An 18,620-nucleotide genomic window follows, 5' to 3' on the forward strand; every position below is an offset into this window, starting at 1 on the left:
TTGTAGTCTTTTACTAGCAGCATGGTTTTTATTTTATATTAAAGGTATTTACAGTGCATGTGCAAGCCATCTCATATTAAACATTCAACTGAGTTTTTAATATAAAGGAATTGGGTTTTTAAATGGCATTCTCTTGGCAAGCACTAAAACTCAACCACATATGTGTCCGGCACTGTGTTAGAAACAAGGAATTCAGAGACTGAAAAAAAAAAAAATCAACTTTGTAATAGCAGAAGAGAAATGGATCTTTCTTCTCTGCCTCTAATGTACCCAGCACATGCTTCTAATATCTCAGGCTATGTTGCAATGCCCTGAAAGTGCCACATGGCCCCTTCTCTTTAGCTTTTGCACCTTCAGGACAGGGAATGAGTATTATAATTTTATGTTCTCATAAAATGGCACAATGCCTGGCACATACTCCCATTTTTTGAGAATGTATGGAATGAACTATTGAACTGAACTAGAGTATAATTTGGGAACTGTTATAATGGAGCCAGGATGGATACTGTGGGAGGACAGAAGGGATGCCCGGGCTATTTTTCTGTTTCTTGGCTGGAGCGAGCCTCCTTTGCCAAATGACAGCCCTATCAGTTAGCATTTGGACACAGTTTTACTTGGACAGTATTTTACTTAAACCGACACTGGCAGTTCTCATTTGGTGGATTACATTTTTGAGGAGGCACTGTAATTTAGAAACGTGTACGTTGGATAAAGCAGGGTCTTGTATTTCTGAACAGGGACTTAAAGCCCAGATTTTTATAGACAAGACCCATGTTTAGTCAAGTTTGATAAACCTATTTTCTTAGGCAGTATGACGTTTTATAAAGCTTACCAGTGTATTGAATGATCCCATTGGTATTTTGAAACTCACTTGTTTATAAAATGGACATAAAGATTTTCCTGAAGTTTTAATACAGAGGCTATTTCTGGGGAGTAGACATGGTGTGTCATTCAGGTAAGAAAGAATATTTCTGTATTTTCTGTTAAAGCTTCTGTATTGTTTTGAATTTTTATTTGTAATGAGGATGTTTTACTTTTATATAAAAATATACTTTTGCATAAAAGTGAATTAATAGAGTTGATGTGAATATGAGCGGTTTAAAGCTTAAGAATTTTGGGGAGAGGCTTCTGGCTGGAGGGGAAAGGACAGATCTATGAGGTTGCACAAATGGTGGTTTTCTAGAACTCTCTTCAGTTTCAAGACAAGTGGCTGAACTGGGCAAGGGGTTGTGGATGGACCTTAAGCCAGGGAGCAAAGGCTTTCAGGGCTGAAGTGTGTTATGCAGTTGTTAGCCTTAAAAATCTTTTGATTCCAAGGTGTTCATGATTAAATCACTTGTGTCAGTTCAGGTTGCTCAATGTGTAGCTGGCCTGCTTTGGTTTTATGTTATGGCAAAGAGTGACTGAGACCAGGAAGGTATGAAGGTCAGAGGAGCTTTGGATCACATTACAACTTCAGTTCAGTTCAGCTCAGTCATGTCTGACTCTTTGCAATCCCATGGACTGCACTACACCAGGCAGGGGTGATGCATCCAGCCATCTCATCCTCTGTCATCCCCTTCTCCTCCTGCCCCCAATCCCTCCAAGCATCAGGGTCTTTTCCAATGAGTTGACTCTTCACATGAGGTGGCCAAAGTATTGGAGTTTCAGCCTCAGCATCAGTCCTTCCAATGAACACTCAGGACTGATCTCCTTTAGAATGGACTGGTTGGATCTCCTTGCAGTCCAAGGGACTCTCAAGAGTCTTCTCCAACACAACAGTTCAAAAGCATCAATTCTTTGGCACTCAGCTTTCCTCACAGTCCAACTCTCACATCCATACATGACCACTGGAAAAACCATAGCCTTGACTAGACGGACCTTTATTGGCAAAGTGATGTCTCTGCTTTTGAATATGCTATCTAGGTTGGTCATAATTTTCCTTCCAAGGCATAAGCGTCTTTTAATTTCATGGCTGCAGTCACCATCTGCAGTGATTTTGGAGCCCCCCAAAAATAAAGTCAGCCACTGTTTCCACTATTTCCCCATCTATTTCCCATGAAGTGATGGGACCAGATGCCATGATCTTCGTTTTCTGAATGTTGAGCTTTAAGCCAACTTTTTCACTCTCCTCTTTTACTTTTTTTTTTTACTTTACAATATTGTATTGGTTTTGCCATACATCAACATGAATCCACAATGGAATATTACTCAGCCATTAAAAAGAGTATATTTGAATCAGTTCTAATGAGGTGGATGAAATTGGAGCCAATTATACAGAGTGAAGTAAGCCAGAAAGAAAAACACCAATGCAGTATACTAATGCATATATATGGTATTTAGAAAGATGGTAACGATAACCCTGTATGGGAGACAGCAAAAGAGACATAGATGTATAGAACAGTCCTCTTTCACTTTTATCAAGAGGATTTTTAGTTCCTCTTCACTTTCTGCCATAAGGGTGGATTCTTTACCACCAATCAAAGCTATTATTTAAATGCTTCAATGAATAAACAAATATTTAGCTTTTTTCCTAATGATTTGGAAAGCACTGCTGAACATGTGAAAACAAAGGATACTGGCAGGAGATGGTCAAATGATTATTTGGAAGGCTAAGGCAGGTTTACCATTATCATATACAAGATCCTTTCCTGATGGTTACTGTTACCTGTAGGTCCCTATCATATATAGCTTCCCTTGTGGCTCAGATGGTAAAAGCATCTGTTTGCAATGCGGGAGACCTGAGTTCGATCCCTGGGTGGGGAGGATCCTCTGGAGAAGGAAATGGCAACCCACTCCAGTACTCTTGCCTGGAAAACTCCATGGATGGAGGAGCCTGGTGGGCTACAGTCCATTGGGTCACAAAGAGTCGAACACGACTGAGTGACTTCACTTTCACTTTATAAGGGGTATAATTTCATGCTCCCAAATCTGAAAAAAAAAAATTGGCACTGAATAATTTTTTATTCAGTCTTGCCTGGTAAAAATCAAAAGAATTTCACTTGGAATGTTAATATAGTGGTATTTTCTGTATATTTAAGTAGGTCACAAGTATGTATTGAAATATCATTTTTGTTTTACTTTTAGTACATAAATATATTACAATTAAAAAATTCATAGCTCAGAAATATAACTTTTAACATTTCAAAATTCCACTATTCCCAGTCCCAAATTAACTTCTCTAGCTACTCCATACAGACACACATAGTCTCGTGTCGTGGTTTTATTGCATCGTATTCTATATACCCTGCACTTGCCTTTTTAATTTAATGATGTGGCTTAGAGCTTATTCTCAGTCATTGCTTATGATTCACCTTGTGCTTTTTCATGGTTGAAGTGTTTTACAATTTGAATGCATCAATATTTTATTGTACTTAAATTTGAGAACAAATAATTAAACTTTCTTTTAGCCAGATTTACACCTGAAAAAGGGACTTTAGAGAGAATGTGGAATTTCTGGAACACCTATCATTCTATGGACTGGTATTAGGAGCATGGGATGAAATGAGGAAAGGGACCTACACATAACAGTAATGATTAGGAAAGGATCTTGTAAAATTATTTCCAAATGCATACTGTTATAACTTTTTGGCCAAAAGGCTTGTTGGTGCAGACCACATTAGAATCAGATCTTATAGATAACAGCTGATTTATGAAGTGTACAGTCTTCTCTTTTTTAAAATATAATGCGTTGCTCTCTTCACCCTTTAGTTCTCTTTTATACTTTGGAATGTTTATCATTACTTCTTGGAAAATAATACTGCTAACAAGAAAGGTGGCTTGCTTTAAAAAAAATGTAGCAAGAAAGCCAACAATTTGTGGACAGGATGGTCATGTATTTTGACCATGGTTAAGAAGCTACTGACCAGCAATAGATCACTGTTCTATTAAAATATAGGTTACAGCATTTAAGACTACAAATGAACATTTTATATGGTGATAAACTGTTCTTCTATGCCCACCATCCTCCCCAAAAAGAGCAATAGTATAATTTGACTATGGACTTTCACCCACACATAGTTGGTTTTCCAGTTGTAAATTTGTGTAACATTTTAGAAGTTGAATTAGCTGCTTCAGGGTGGTCATTTAATACATAAAGTCCTGTTTAGACTCAAAATTAAAAGGGGATGAGTTGCCACTGTCTTTTTATAAGTCTAGAAACTGTCATTATTTATATTGTAATTGTTTTAACAGAAACTTTTTTTAGTGTTTATAGTCCACATTCTGGCTTTGCCGTCTTAATTTTTAAAATTTTGGAATTCAATGATTTCATGTTTTGGTTACATTTTTTATTCAACTGTATCTTTGGTTGCAGAAACTAGATTTGAAAGCTTTTCTGAATCATTAAATCACCAAATACAGTTACTCAGAGGCTTGTTAAAAGAGTAAAAGGGTTGCCAGGGAGTTTTCATAGAGCTTTATGTGCTGTTAATTGCCAGCAATTAAATCTGTTACAAGTAATAATGTACTGTAATCTGTTGAAAACCTCACCTTTCAATTAACCAATTCTCCAACCTTTCCTTCCTTCTCCTTGAAGAATAGTTTAGAGTCTATTTATTTTCACCTCTACATGCCAATTACCTCTGGCCCAGATGTTACTGGCATACCAGGGAATCTGATCTTGAGTACAAGTCTAAATTATTGCTTCTCTTTATACCTTGTTGTAATGTGATGGTTTGATGGAAAAATACATGTTTCTAATCCACTGGAGCAGACCACCTATTATAAGCTAGTCAATTTACATGTGTTATTTCAAATCCTCACAACAGCCTTACAAAGTTAGTGACACCCCTGTTTTATACAGAGGAAATAGAGACTCAGAGAGGCATGTATAAATAGCTGTTCAAAGTCAAGAACTGGGAAGGTCAGAACTGGGAGTCAAGGTCAAAACCATACCTGGCAGACGTGAAAGCACTTCTCTTTCATCAACTGTTTCCAACGAAATGCAGCTAATGTGTTATAGAGAAGAGATTTAGAAGGCAGTCTGTGTAGGGCTCTCAGCACCGACTCAGCCACTACCAACTTCTTGACTTCGTCTCAGGCTTCTTATTTGCAAAATAGGGGTACTACCGCTCACCCTGACAGACTGTTGTGAAGTGGAAATGTATGGCACATTGTGGGTCTTCCACAAAATGACCTACAGTCCCCCTCCTGGTTGACACCCACTGATGAAAGCAAATTCATTACAGAATTTTAATTAACTGTCTTGGACCAGAAGAGACTGATTAGATTGTTTCCATTGCATTTTTCATAGTACGTCTTTGGAAGAGCAGAACAGACTACAATCCCAGCAGCAGTGTCATTTGTAGTGGGGGTGTTTTTCTTTTTAACCTTTATTTTAATCCCATTTAGAGTTGCAAAAATTTCTGCAGGATCTCATGCTGCCTAGGGCCCTGGGCTGCAATTTTTTCTCAGCCTATTGATGTGGTGAGCTGTTGGAAGACGTAGGAGTGATGTAGAAGGAGATGGCATCAGGAAACTAATGAGCTAAACACATATTTCTCTGACCACTAGAATTCCAATGGTGAGTTTATGAAAGTTTTACTTGCAAAACCAGTAAATTGTTTGACTGAAATTTTCTTTCTCTTTAAAATTGTTTTTAGGATGCAGAATAGAAAACTGTGATTCTTGCTTTAGCAAAGACTTTTGTACCAAGTGCAAAGTAGGCTTTTATTTGCATAGAGGCCGTTGCTTTGAGGAATGTCCAGATGGTTTTGCAGCATTAGATGAAACCATGGAATGTGTGGGTGAGTAGTGTTTCATGTAACTTTCAAATTTCCACTTTTATTTTAACACCTGTTTCTTGGGGGAAAAAATGCATGCTGGATGTATCCATCCTAAAAACGAATTGGTTCTCATGTTATTAATTAGAACTGAAAATTATTGAAGTTCTATGCTATTGAGTTCTTTAGTCATTCTGCCATTGGGTAGTATCATAAATTACATTTTGCTACAAAATTTGCGGGTAGAACATTAGGTTAAACTACTGAAATGTTTAGAATAATGTTTTTATGATCTATGTAATATATCCATTTCTTTATCTTTTTAGTAACTGTTAGAGAAGAACATTTTGTTTTGAAGGAACTTTTTAAGCAGGGTCATGTGGTTAGTCTATCATTTTCATTATGTGTATTAATTTTGTATCTTCTTGCTTAGCCACACATTCATATTAAAAAAATCAATTAGGAAGAGATTTTTTTTGTGCCACATAAACTTTGTTGATGATTAACTGCATGTTGCAAAGTGCATTAAAACAATTTTACTAAATTTAGGTATGTAGAATGCATAATTTAATCTGCACGTATATGCTGTTTGTAAATAACAATTAGGAATACATATTTTTACAAATTTTGGGGGGGTTTTTGTGTTTAAAAAACCTTTTGGCACTTTTTAATGCCACTGATTAAAATGTAAAGCTCTGTCAAATGGCTGAATCTAATCAAGTGTAATGGCATCTTCACCACCCCCACCCCCAACATGCCTGAATTTTATTTGCCATGTTTTATATCTGGTATGGTGTACAACAGAGCAATGTATTATGAATGAGACTTTCCATCTTTTTAAAATGGAGACTTCAGTTGAGAACTTTTTTCCTGCATAAATACCAAAGTAGTCTATAACTATATTTGAAAGCTTGCAGAGAACACATTTAAATGAGAGATTTTTGAAGAAATGTGTGCTTATGTTCCTATATATGTGTGAATTAATACATGCATATAAGCAACACTCTATTGAAAAACATAGAAAAGTCACCAAAAGAGCACATTCAAAATGTTGGGTTTGTTTTTGAGAGGCAAGACCCATACCAATTATAGAAGTCCAGAGGAAATTCTTATGAAACTTTTAAGCATTAACAAATTAACAGTAGTCCTAACAAATTAACAGCAGTCCTATGCATTCCCCTGGATAAAAATCTTAAATAGCTTTGAAAAACCTAAGAGTCACCATGATGCCTTATGAGATCTGGATGAAGAAATATTCATTGTGTGTGGATTCTGTGCCTGCGTCCTCTTCTGCTATTACACTAGGGGCTTTTAATGGTGAATTTGATGAGGTTTAACTCTGTATATTTTTATTCTTTTATCCCAGGGGAGTTGCAGAGTAGCCTACTTTTTCATTATATGAAGTTAAAAAAGGAGGATGCTAAAAGTTTTTACATACTTGGGAAAAAATACATTTTCAAATATCTGATATTTGTTTACTTTTTAAACTATGGCACCAATTTAGGGAATAAGAAATACGTACTGTGGTTTCCAGACACCTATTAAAGGAAATGAGATAATCAGAAAATGCAAAAACATTCCCTATCCTTTTCATAAAGTATTAATATTTACTTCTAACTAAAACTAACACACTTGTGAATTTCAGTGGGGGCATGGAGAATTTACCTGTAAAATTTTGTCTCCTCTTCATGGTATGAAAACAGTATATTTTACTGTAGGTTTTAGCTGTTGAATCTTTTAAAGATAATATACTCAGTGTCTTTAGAGTGGACCAGTTAGCATCCCATCAAAAAATGAACCAGGACAAAAAGAAAGTAATAGTTTTTAAATTACTTATGTGGCAGTTTTTTACTTCTATCTGTAACTCCATAATGCCAACATTTCCCAAAAGGTATATATAGGTCTTGTGGGCTATACAGCTTAATTTTTGGTATCTGAAAGTGAAGGAGTAGAGAAATACTGCTATATAAATTTTGTAACAATGGAGAAATGTATACCAAATTGTTACCTGTGTTTGTTTTTTCTCTCTTAGAAGGATGTGAGGTTGGCCACTGGAGTGAATGGGGAACCTGTAGCAGAAATAATCGCACATGTGGATTTAAGTGGGGTCTGGAAACCAGAACACGGCAAATTGTTAAAAAGCCAGCAAAAGACACGATACCCTGTCCAACCATTGCAGAATCCAGGAGATGTAAGATGGCCATGAGGCATTGTCCAGGAGGTGAGTTCAGATAATCCCTATTGTGGACTATGTGCTTTCTGGATTTTCCTCGTCCCTAATCACCCTTGCTCCCAATAAAGAGTATTTATCCAAGAAGGAAACCTGATAATAACATTGGCAAGAGGGTAAAATTCCACATCGAACTTCCTTAGAGACAAATGCTTAAATTGTGAAGAATGTAAAATGACTGTTTAATTTCATGATACCTTGAAAGTAATTTAGAAGACAACTTTACAAATCAACTTTTAAAACGAGATTTCCAAAAGTGTGTGTATGTGTGTGCCAGTGTTTTTCTTTTTCTTTTTTTCACTAATGTACCATAAGAGCCAGTTCTTATGAAATCAGGCCTTTGCAGATGTTGCTCTAAGAGAAGCAGCCAACTTTCAGTTGAGAAGAGTTTAGATTAGAAAAGTTTATGGAATCCGTAAAATCATCTGTATCACTACTAGTTGAAGATGACAACTTAAAATAAACTTGCCCAAACACTGGGAGGAATAAACATTGTCTTAATGTTGCCACAATGAGCCGGTTCTCTGTTTTGGTAATAATTTGTGGAAAACAGCTACTAGTATGTGTATGTTTATTTGTGTCTTTGTAGTAATTGTGCTGATTTGCAGTAATTATTCTGTAATAACAGGATTAGGCCCACTTACAAATTGGGAGAAGTGTACATAGCTCAGGTGCTGGCTGGAGCCGAGTCAGTATGTTGAAATGCAGTTCTTAGGGCTGATGCTGTGCTTCTGAAAGCATAATCTCGTTACTGTTTATTTTATCACTAGCGGATGCCGCATTGCCAAAAATGAAGTTAGGATTTTTCTAGTGCACAAAATAGAAGAGCAAAAAAAGAAAGCTGCATGTAGAAAATTGCCCTATGAAACAATCAAAACTTTCGTTTGCCTTCATTCTTGCTGTTGGGGCATAGCTTTCAGCTTTGTGGCTGTAGCCCAGAGAAGAATATATATCTGCTTAGAATGGATTTATATCCATATTCTGCTGCCTCCTAGAGAATGTCTGTGATCCATGGAGGAAGACAAAACTTTTAAGACTTGAAGACTCCAGTCGGCCTTTTGAGAACTATTAGATCCAGATTCAGAAGCTACTATTAGGAAGGCAGCTTTTCCTCTTGAATTAGTTTTGCTTTTCTTTGCTGAGTCTTTGAAACAAAGTTTTTTTGGGTCTGCTTTGCACTAACAAGGATGGTTTTGTTCGGTTACACTGGGTATTTTTCAGTCAAAATATAAGAAAATATTTTCTTACAAAACTAATAAGCCACTTCTTGGATAGCTGAGAGCATTTAACCTGCAACCTTGTGCCTAAAAACAAACCCGATGTATTCAGGTATTGGGAATAAAGGCTTTCTTTGTTGTATATTGTTTATATAACTACCCCCCACTCCTCTTCCAGCAACATGGTCCCCCAATTGTGGTTTACGTTAATAGCAAAAATTAACCTGAAAATGCTCCTATAACAAACATGCTTATGTGTAACAAGAACCAGCATGCCCCCCTCCCCTCAGAAACTATTTTGACTTAGCCCTGGTCTTGCTGAGAATTTTGTAGATAACAGCTAGATTTTTAACCTATAATGCTTATTACATTTTTTTTATGCTTCCGAAAGCAGTGTACTGTCTTAAGAGATATAACCTGACACTGTCAGCAATTAAAATCATGTCAAAACAAAAGTTTATGTATCATCTGTTAATATTTTCTTTGACAAGTGAACCAGTCATGAACTCTTATTTAATTTACATTTAGATTTTGCCAAATATTATTTATTAGGACAGACATTTGCAGAGATAAGCTATTGTCTAATCCCTGTATCAACATATCCAGCTTAATAAATTCAATTTTTAAGTAATCTTTACAGTTAGTAGGTTTAAAAGTTATACTGGAATTTGTTTTCTGTTTTATAAAAAAGAAACTAACATAAAATTGATAGAAATGGAAAATGACTCTGCAATAAAATAACTTCTATTTACAAATGTAGAAAATGAAAACTAGAAAATTAATTTTGGAACTTGAGCACCAATTGATAAAAATTGGCATAACTTTCAGTGGAGTATCCCACCTTGCCTCAGGTGAGAGAGGAAAAGGTTCCTTTCTTCTGTAGGTCACGGTGATTAATGGAAGAATGGAGAAGAAAACCACTTTATCCCGTTTTACATCTTGACTTGATTTCAGTGATCTGCTTTGACAAACCATGCAAAAATGTAAGTCGTAATCAGGTTGGGAATACAGGCATTTTTCAGATCTTTTCAACATATGTATGGATTTTCCTCCTGTTGGAGCCAGTCTTAACCTGATTGCACACAAACGCAGCCTTAACCTCCTTCACACTAGAGCACGGGCACATTAAAATCAGCTGCTTTTCATTACTGGAAGGCATAAGTTAGAGGTCAGCAAAATGGAGTAGTCCTAAGTAAATATATAAGATATTACACTAAAAACTATTACAAATGAAACAATAAATGGCTGTAAGATTTAAAAACAACAATGTAATGCTTTAGCCTATTTTTTCTTAACTATCAGTGCTTATTTGCTTTAAAACAATGAAAGGATATTTGAAAATATCTTAAGTCATGGACTGATATATGACATGAAGTAAGCGTCTATTTCCAAACTTTTCTTGATCAGTTATCTTCTCTTTCATTTCTGATGATGTAATCTGTAGAGTTCCTTGGGCTTTTCTGACACTCATTCTTCAGGATTCTGGTCAGGTGATCAGACGATCTGGGTCTCTGCACCCTGTCAGCTCATTAATTCTATGATCCTTGGCAAGTCACTTGACCTCTCCTGGCTTCTATTTCCTATTTTAAATTGAGGGTATTGGGGTAGGCAATCTTGAAGATCCAGTCCAGTTCTAAAATCCAATGATTCTAAGACTAATTGCCAAAAATGACATGGATATATTTTGTGGTTGTCATGTGAAGGGTGAGGAAGAGAATCGTAAGCCCAGGAATATTGTTTTATGACCGAGAACTGAACACTTTTCCAATAGCTACAACTGTGCATTCACGCAGCCTTTTCCATCTGGCAGTTCACACTCTTCCTCTTTCCTCCTTCCTTTTCTAAGACTCTCAAAGACTGAGCAAGATTCTTGTAAAATCTTCAAATGACTTATAGTTTAGTTAGTGGGAGATACGGAGAAAGAGGGCAGGAGGATGGAGAAGGAAAGAGGAGGGGATCATAAAAAGATAATGGGAAAGGGTGACAATGAGTTAGAGGGAAAAAACTGAACAATGAGGGTAGGAAGCAAGGGATAAAAGAACAGACTACTAAAAATGAAGACTTGGCCCCTAGCAGATGTAACTGTCTTCACTTCTCTCCCTCTCACCCTGAGCTCACTAATAGAATTAATCATGTTGGGACCAAGTTATCCTATTCATATATAACCTGCAGCTTAAATGGAATAAATTTAAAGTCTGCACTATGTTGTACATTAGGCAATATATTAATAGAAAAATATGCAATTATCATATTTAAGTGATAAATGGAAGAACAAAATCATGGCTACTCAGCTACAAAGTTGGGAGACGTTCATGTATGGTGGGGGGAAATGTCATTTGGAGGGGACAGTAGTCTTTCACAGGATTGACCAATGCCACCCCAACCTGAAATAGTCTGTCCTATCTGTAAAGTCCCATGACAACTAATTTTAATGTATTCATCAGGTGTTTATTGAGCAGTGCTGTGTACCAATCATGAGTACACAGTCCTAACAGTGTTTTTCCTAGAGGGTATCATGGCATTAGAGAAGTGGATGAGTGCCTTATTTCATGTGGAGGTGGGAGCCGTGTGAAGAAAAGCAAAACAGGATAAGGAGCAAGTGAAAGATTGGATTGAGTGTGTATTATGTCGGGTGTTCAGGGAAATTGAGGGAGTAACATTTGATCACAAATCTGAATGCAGGAGATCTTTTGAAGACCTAAGGAAAATTTTCTTCTTCTTCTTTTTTTTTTTTTTTTTTAGCTCTTGACTCAATGGCTATGTTTTTTGAACATCATTGATTCTCCCATTACCTATTAGAGCAGAGCAAGGAACTGAGATCTAGGATTCTTTTCCTGGGCCACAGAGATGTAGCAAGTTATTAATGGTAAAGCCAAGAGTGGGAAGCTCATGTTTACTTGTACCTTTCCCTTGTTCCTTATTATAAAATGCAAAGATAAACCCATAGTTGTCTGACATCAAAGTAGCTGACTTTATTTCTCCCTCCACCTCAGTGCATCATTTTATTTTTGTTTTACTAAATGTTTCTTAAAAACATGACACTCTGCCATCACTATCACCTCCCAACATCTTCCCGCTTGAGATAGCTAGTGAAACATACCTCAAAGGTCATTTTATAAATGCGAAGTGTCGAGTCACTGGCTTTGTTTCGATTCTGCCGTTCCTACTTACAGCCATTCCTACCTTACAGGAGAAGGCCATCTTCTTCCGTAATTTTAGTATCATTGACCCTCAGTTTGTTGGGGGGAAAAGTGCAAGTGCAAGATTGTTCTTTCCATCCTTAGTCTTTCAAGGTCGCCCTCCCATTGAGGCTGTCCCCACAGAACCACACCGAGCACTCTTCTCTGCCCCTTTGCTCCCTGGCCTGCCCAGGAGCCCTGGGATCTGAACCCAACCCCATTTCTAGTAGCTCGGTGCCTGGAATGGCTTCTCTCTTTCTGACACATCTAAGCAATCAGGTGGTTAAAGTAATTTAGGTAATGCTTGGACAGATGCACGGATGGCCTTCTGTCTTTTGCTCACGGCAGCCTCAGCATACCATACTGCAGCTGTTAGTAACAATATGGAGCAATTCTTTAAGCCCTTGGTCATATTTTCTCAGGACTGTGCTAAAATTTAAATATAAAAACTGCTACTACTTAGGATTTCAACTTGAAAATAACTCACTCCTCCTCTTATGTGACATTATTTGACCAGCATCTACTTTGTGTTTTTAAGTGGCTTTTAACTTTGTTGTTCTTTAGTCACTAAGTGGTGTCTGACTCTTTTGCAACCCCATGGACGGTAGCCCACCGGGCTCCTCTGTCCATTGGATTTCCCAGGCAAGAACACTGGAGTGAGTTGCCATTTCCTTGTCTAGGGCATCTTCCCACGTCAGGGATCAAACCCACATCTCCTGAATTACAGGCAGATTCTTTACTGCTGAGCCACTGGGGAAGCCCTGGCTTTTAACTTGATAGGGTTTAAAAGAAAATACTATTTAGCAAGCTAGAACTAGAATCTCATGCAAACATCTACTTTTTAAAGGCAATATTAATAAGACCTCTTTAGTTTTTGTTTTCTGTGTATAAACTGACAGCAACATGTGGATTAGGTATTAGATACTATAACTAAAGATGATTGTAGATTGTGATGGATTAAACCAAGAGCAGGAAATAAGCACATTTTCAGTAGATGGGGTCAAGAAAATATGCTTTAGACATATGTTCTTTATTTCTGTACATTTTGTTTACATTTGAGTTGCAATTTATGTGGTCTGTTTTATACATGCCAACCTCAAAAGTAGTTTGGAGGAGAGAGGATAAGAGAAAAACCTCTTTTCTTTTGAAACTTTCAGAGTTGTCAAGAATGTAGATATTGACATTTTTATATGAAGAAGAGAGCATCTAGAAAAGGAATTCTTTCTGCCTCTTTGTTTGCTATGCTAAATTGTTTCTTTTAAAATCAGTGATTTGTGTTAGTTGCCTTAGGAAAATTGTACTGTTTCCCGGGTACTCTGGACATGTGGCAGCAAATGGTAATGTTTATTTTGATTATAAGTTGGTGGTCACTCATAAGCAGCCACATCTTAAATGTAAATGTATGCTTATCATATAAAATTGACATTTAACAAAGATCCACCTGCTTCCCAAACATTTCTCTCAGTAAAGTATCTGTAAGTCCTGCTTCATTTGTCTTAACAATAAGCCTTCAGGCTGTGTCTTGGGGTGCATCCCCTCTTGCTGCTGTCCCCACACCCACACACTATTTTTACATTTTTTAACTTATTTCTGGAAAAGTGGGTAGGGGATAACCAATGCACCTGGTGGTGGTGGGTGGTGGTGGTTTTTGTTCTGCCTTGTCTGGGCTTTTTTCTGGGTGTGGGGGGCAATGATTTTTTTTTTTTTTCTTCAGATTTTTCAGTTCTCACATTTCAGAAGGTAAGGGTCTGAGGAATGAGGGAGCAGAAAAGTGGGGCCTGGTGTGCTGTGCACGGGAGCTCATGCAAAGTCCAGAGAGGGCGAGATGCAGTGCAGCCTTGGACTCAGACACAGAAATTCAGGGGCATGGCCAGTGCCCCTCACATGGAGTGAATGAGGGGATTTAGGACAGCCTCTTCTCCCAGCTGCATTTTGAGCCTGCCCTGGGGCCAGGCTTGCTTGCCCGAGGGGTCAGGGAGCGAGTGAGTGAACCCACACCTCTTGCCATTCTCTGCAGCTTCCCGCCGGGAATCTCTATGAGCCCCATGTAATTAGAGTCTGGAGCAACATGTACTAGTCTCTTTTATGAGTGCTCGTAAAAAGGATTTCTCAACTACGTATGCCACTGAAGGTCTATGTGTCACAAGGCAAGGATAGGAACGTTTTGGAGGAGGCTTTCTTTTATGAATTCTACCCAGCAGTAAGCTACTCTGATCTTAATGTAAAATATATAAAACAATTTTTACAACACTCTAAAATAAAAACAACTTTAATAGGACACACATTGTGTCAATGGTAGATTTTCTTTTTTTCCCCTTCTTACAGGGGACTTTTTTTTTTCCCTCATGAGATAAGGGAGTCTTGAGTATAAATCCTCTAATGGTTTCTTGGAACAACTTATTTTCCTCAGCAGACACCTCTCTGGGCTCTTTAAACGGTGTTGACAAAAAGAGCACAGGCGGGTCGCTCGGTGAGATTTCCTGTAAATGCTCCAGCTACTGGATTGACCTCCAGTTGGACTCATGGATCTCCTCCAGGATTAGGACGCAGAAAGAAAACATTTTCGTGGAAATGATGACAGAGTTCTACTCAAATCCCAGCGTGGTTCATGTTGTCACCGTACAGAAGTGGTTAAGACGACAAAATTACTTTGTGCAGCAGAGAGGGGCAAAGTTCAGATGGAAAACTTGATTCCAGTTTAAACTCAAAATGTTAAGGGCAGTAGATTCTGCTTTACAGTTGACTTGTTTGTGTAATATTTGGACCTAATATCCTGTGTAGCAGCCTTATTTTCTTGTTTTTAAGGACTTTGGAAATGAGTAAAATTGTTTGAACTGGTGTCGTGCAGAGACGTTAATAACTGGTGTCATACCCTACAGCCTGCCCATTACGCAAAGGATTTAATGATAACTTAATGTAAAAAGTATTGATAACATCCTAAAACAAGACAAATTTTTAAAGATCAGAACTAGGAAAAACTTAGAATAAGAGCTCAGGACTGGCAAGGAGAATGGACCACATGAATGTGTTGGGTGAAATAATTAGGCCAAAAATTTGACCTTGGGTTTCCTACCAGGTAGTGGGAAAATGTGGCTATGATTCTATCTTAATTAAAAATAAATAGTTACTTATAAAATATAGTGTCAATTTAATAACAGCTTTTGGAGAGAAAATCACATGTCCACATATGTATATACATACAGCACATATACATACACACAAACGCATGAATATATACACATGCCCACATGCTGCTGCTCCTAAGTCACCTCAGTCCTGTCCGACTCTGTGCAACCCCAGAGACGGCAGCCCACCAGGCTCCCCCGTCCCTGGGATTCTCCAGCCAAGAACACTGGAGTGGGTTGCCATTTCCTTCTCCAATGCATGAAAGTGAAAAGTGAAAGTGAAGTCGCTCAGTCGTGTCTGACTCTTCACGAGCCCGTGGACTGCAGCCCACCAGGCTCCTCCGTCCATGGGATTTTCCAGGCAGGAGTACTGGAGTGGGGTGCCATTGCCTTCTCCGTTCATGTATATATGAATGTATATGCATATTCACACATTTATGCATGACACACACACATGTATGTATACTTCACCTTCAGACACATTAAGGTGTGTACAGGGGGTGAGACTTACATTGTAGAATTAAGGAAACTGATAATTCTCACAGTAAGGGGAATATTCTAGTTCCATGAGAAGGTAAACACTAAACAGATTTGTCAAGTGGGAAATCATACCGAGAGCAAGGAGTAGTAAGGCAGACAGTGTCTTCAACAACACACATGTCAAACATATGTATGTTTCTGGAGGTGGAGGGCAACTTGGACGTGTTTATCCCTCAGTGAAGGGAGAAGGTTTAATGGTGAAATATGAGTCTACAGAGGAACAGGCATCATGGAATCAGGACTTTCTGACTTAGCAGTTACATTTGAATACAGTCACCCAGTAGGATCTTTTAGTGAATATTGAATCCACTGAGAACTTCATGGTATCCAGAGAATCTAGAAAGTGTGCATTTCTATTGAGGGCCAACTATGCTTTGAGCTTGTTCAATGAGCCAAGTGTATTTTCTGCCTGGTAAGATGTTCTTAACTAAGTTCAGAAGTCGTGTATTTAGATGCTGAGTTACTTCTGGTGATTACCTCAGGCCCCACACTAACATTTTAAATACCTTTTTTGTGATATTTGTTCTCTAAGCCTGGCCTTCAATTTTTAAACGTGGTTTGACATGAGAGAACCACTTGGATTTTGAGTAAATTCTTACTGAGTTGACTTTATTTTTAAAGATTTTTTAAAATATATTTATTTGACTGTGTTGGGCCCTAATTGTGGCGTGCGGGATCTTCTTCCTTGCATCATGCAATGCATGGACTCTAGTTTGTTTGCTGTTTATCTCTCTATGGAACTATACAATCAATTAAGATTTAGCCGTCCCATGGCATGTGGGATCTGAGTTCCCAACCAGCGATTGAACCCATGTCTCCTGCATTGCAAGGCAGATTCTTAACCACTAGACCACTAGGGAAATTCTGAATTGACTTTATTAAAATATGTTACAAGCTACCTTCTAATGCTTCTTTCAGGTTTACTTCCCTTATATAATTCAGGTATTAAGTGGTGGAGCTGAGTTTCGAATGCTGTGATTTCCCCCTAGCTATGTCTATAGGTTCATCAAATCAATTATTTAAATCTTATGTTTTAAAGAAATGGGCAAATGGGAGTGGGAGGTGATAGAAACAAACGCTTATAGTCTAGTTGCGGATGAAGAAAATGCACATTACAAAGTGATATAAAGAAACATGTAAAGTAACCAAAGAAATGAAATTGAATTTGTAAATATAAGTATTATTATAGGCCCTGAAATAATAGGAAACATGTCCTGTTTTAGCTGTTGTGCAAGGGAATGCTTCCTGAGGAGCAAAACATATAGGAGAGGTGGGGGAAAATCATGTTTGAATAGGGAGATCGTTTGAGACAGAACATTGTAGGAAAAAGATACAGATGCCAACAAGTACCTCTTGTGTCCAAGGGAGGCTGAGCAGAAGAGCCTGGCTGGAGTTCAGATATTGAGGATGGCAGTCGTAGGCAGCTCACAGCAAAAATACAAGTTGTAAACTGAGTCTGTGAGGCACCTCTTTGGAAAGAACAGGATTTTTAATTTTATCTTGAACAAAGGGGAGTCCTAGGGGACTTCTGAGTGTGGGAGTGTTTGGCACGAACGCTGATTGAACATGGGGGTGGCTGAGGGTGTGTTGGTACAGTGCGGTGGGCTTCCAGGTGGTGCTAGTGGTAAAGAATCTGCCTGCCAACGCAGGAGACCCAAGAGATGCGGGTTTGATTCCTGGGCGGGGAAGATCCCCTGGAGGAGGGCACGGCAACCCAATCCAGTATTCTTGCCTGGAAAATCCCATGGACAGAGAAGCCTGGTGGGCTACAGTCCATGGGGTGCAAAGAGTCAGACACACGGAGCACATACACACAGAAGAAGGTAAACCACATGTCTAGACTTAGGGCGGGGCATCATGCAGAGTCTGAGTTTGGGAGAATTGCCAGAGAATACTTCTGGGTTCTGATGTTTATGCATGTTTCTGTAATGCTTGCTTCTCTAAAGAGCACAGGATTTTGCCTTGACTCGCCGTCCACTGTGACCCTTAAATCTTTTTCTGCCAACTTTCTAAGCCAAGCCATTCCCCAGTTTGTATTAGTGCAGTTTATTTTTTTAAGATCTAGACACATTTTGCATTCGCCTTAACTGAACTATGGGCTTTCCTGGTGGGCTCAGATGGTAAAGATTCCACTTGCAAAGCAAGGAGACCGCAGTTTGATCCCTTAGTTGGGAAAATCCCCTGGAGAAAGGAATGGCAACCCACTCCAATAGTCTTGCCTGGAGAATTCCATGGACAGAGGAACCTGGCAGGCTATAGTCCATGGGAACGCAACTTTAACTGAACTAGATTTGCTTCCTAACTGCCACTTCCATTTGCCACTTATCAAGACCCTTGGATGTATTTTTCCCTATTTTCTAATCTATGATGTTAGTCTTTGAATGGATGTCCCTTACCAGCCATCTTGGAGTATTCTGAGAGTTTAAAGTATGCAAATCAAATATTACTCAGGGCAAGGATGAAATTATTCTGCCGGATCCTATTTCAATTGTATAATCTAAGATGGTTTTATCCAGCATGTTTACTAGCAGCTGCCTGGAATGCTGGGTTGAGAAGGAATCTGAGTTAAATGCTGTTTAGGAGAAAAGTGTATAGTTATCAATTTGCACTGTTTGTGGTGTGGGATG

General features: G+C 38.3%; 1 protein-coding gene across 4 annotated transcripts in view; it reads left to right on the top strand.

Moving 5' to 3' along the window:
• RSPO2 (R-spondin 2) overlaps positions 1-18,620 on the top strand; it is a 172,433-nt gene that overhangs the window by 108,330 nt on the left and 45,483 nt on the right. For 3 of the 4 annotated variants that reach the window (XM_010863461.1, XM_010863460.1, XM_010863462.1), the window contains exons 4-5: positions 5,583-5,726; positions 7,735-8,002. In XM_010863461.1, coding sequence (XP_010861763.1) covers positions 5,583-5,726; positions 7,735-7,937 — 347 coding nt within the window. In that variant the 3' untranslated portion in view covers positions 7,938-8,002. Of the gene's footprint in view, positions 1-5,582; positions 5,727-7,734; positions 8,003-18,620 lie in introns of those variants that run through there. The other variant, XM_010863463.1, reaches the window with a different exon arrangement.

Source organism: Bison bison, unplaced genomic scaffold (assembly GCF_000754665.1).
Source record: "Bison bison bison isolate TAMUID 2011002044 unplaced genomic scaffold, Bison_UMD1.0 scf7180017864491, whole genome shotgun sequence".
Taxonomy (NCBI): Eukaryota; Metazoa; Chordata; class Mammalia; order Artiodactyla; family Bovidae; genus Bison; species Bison bison.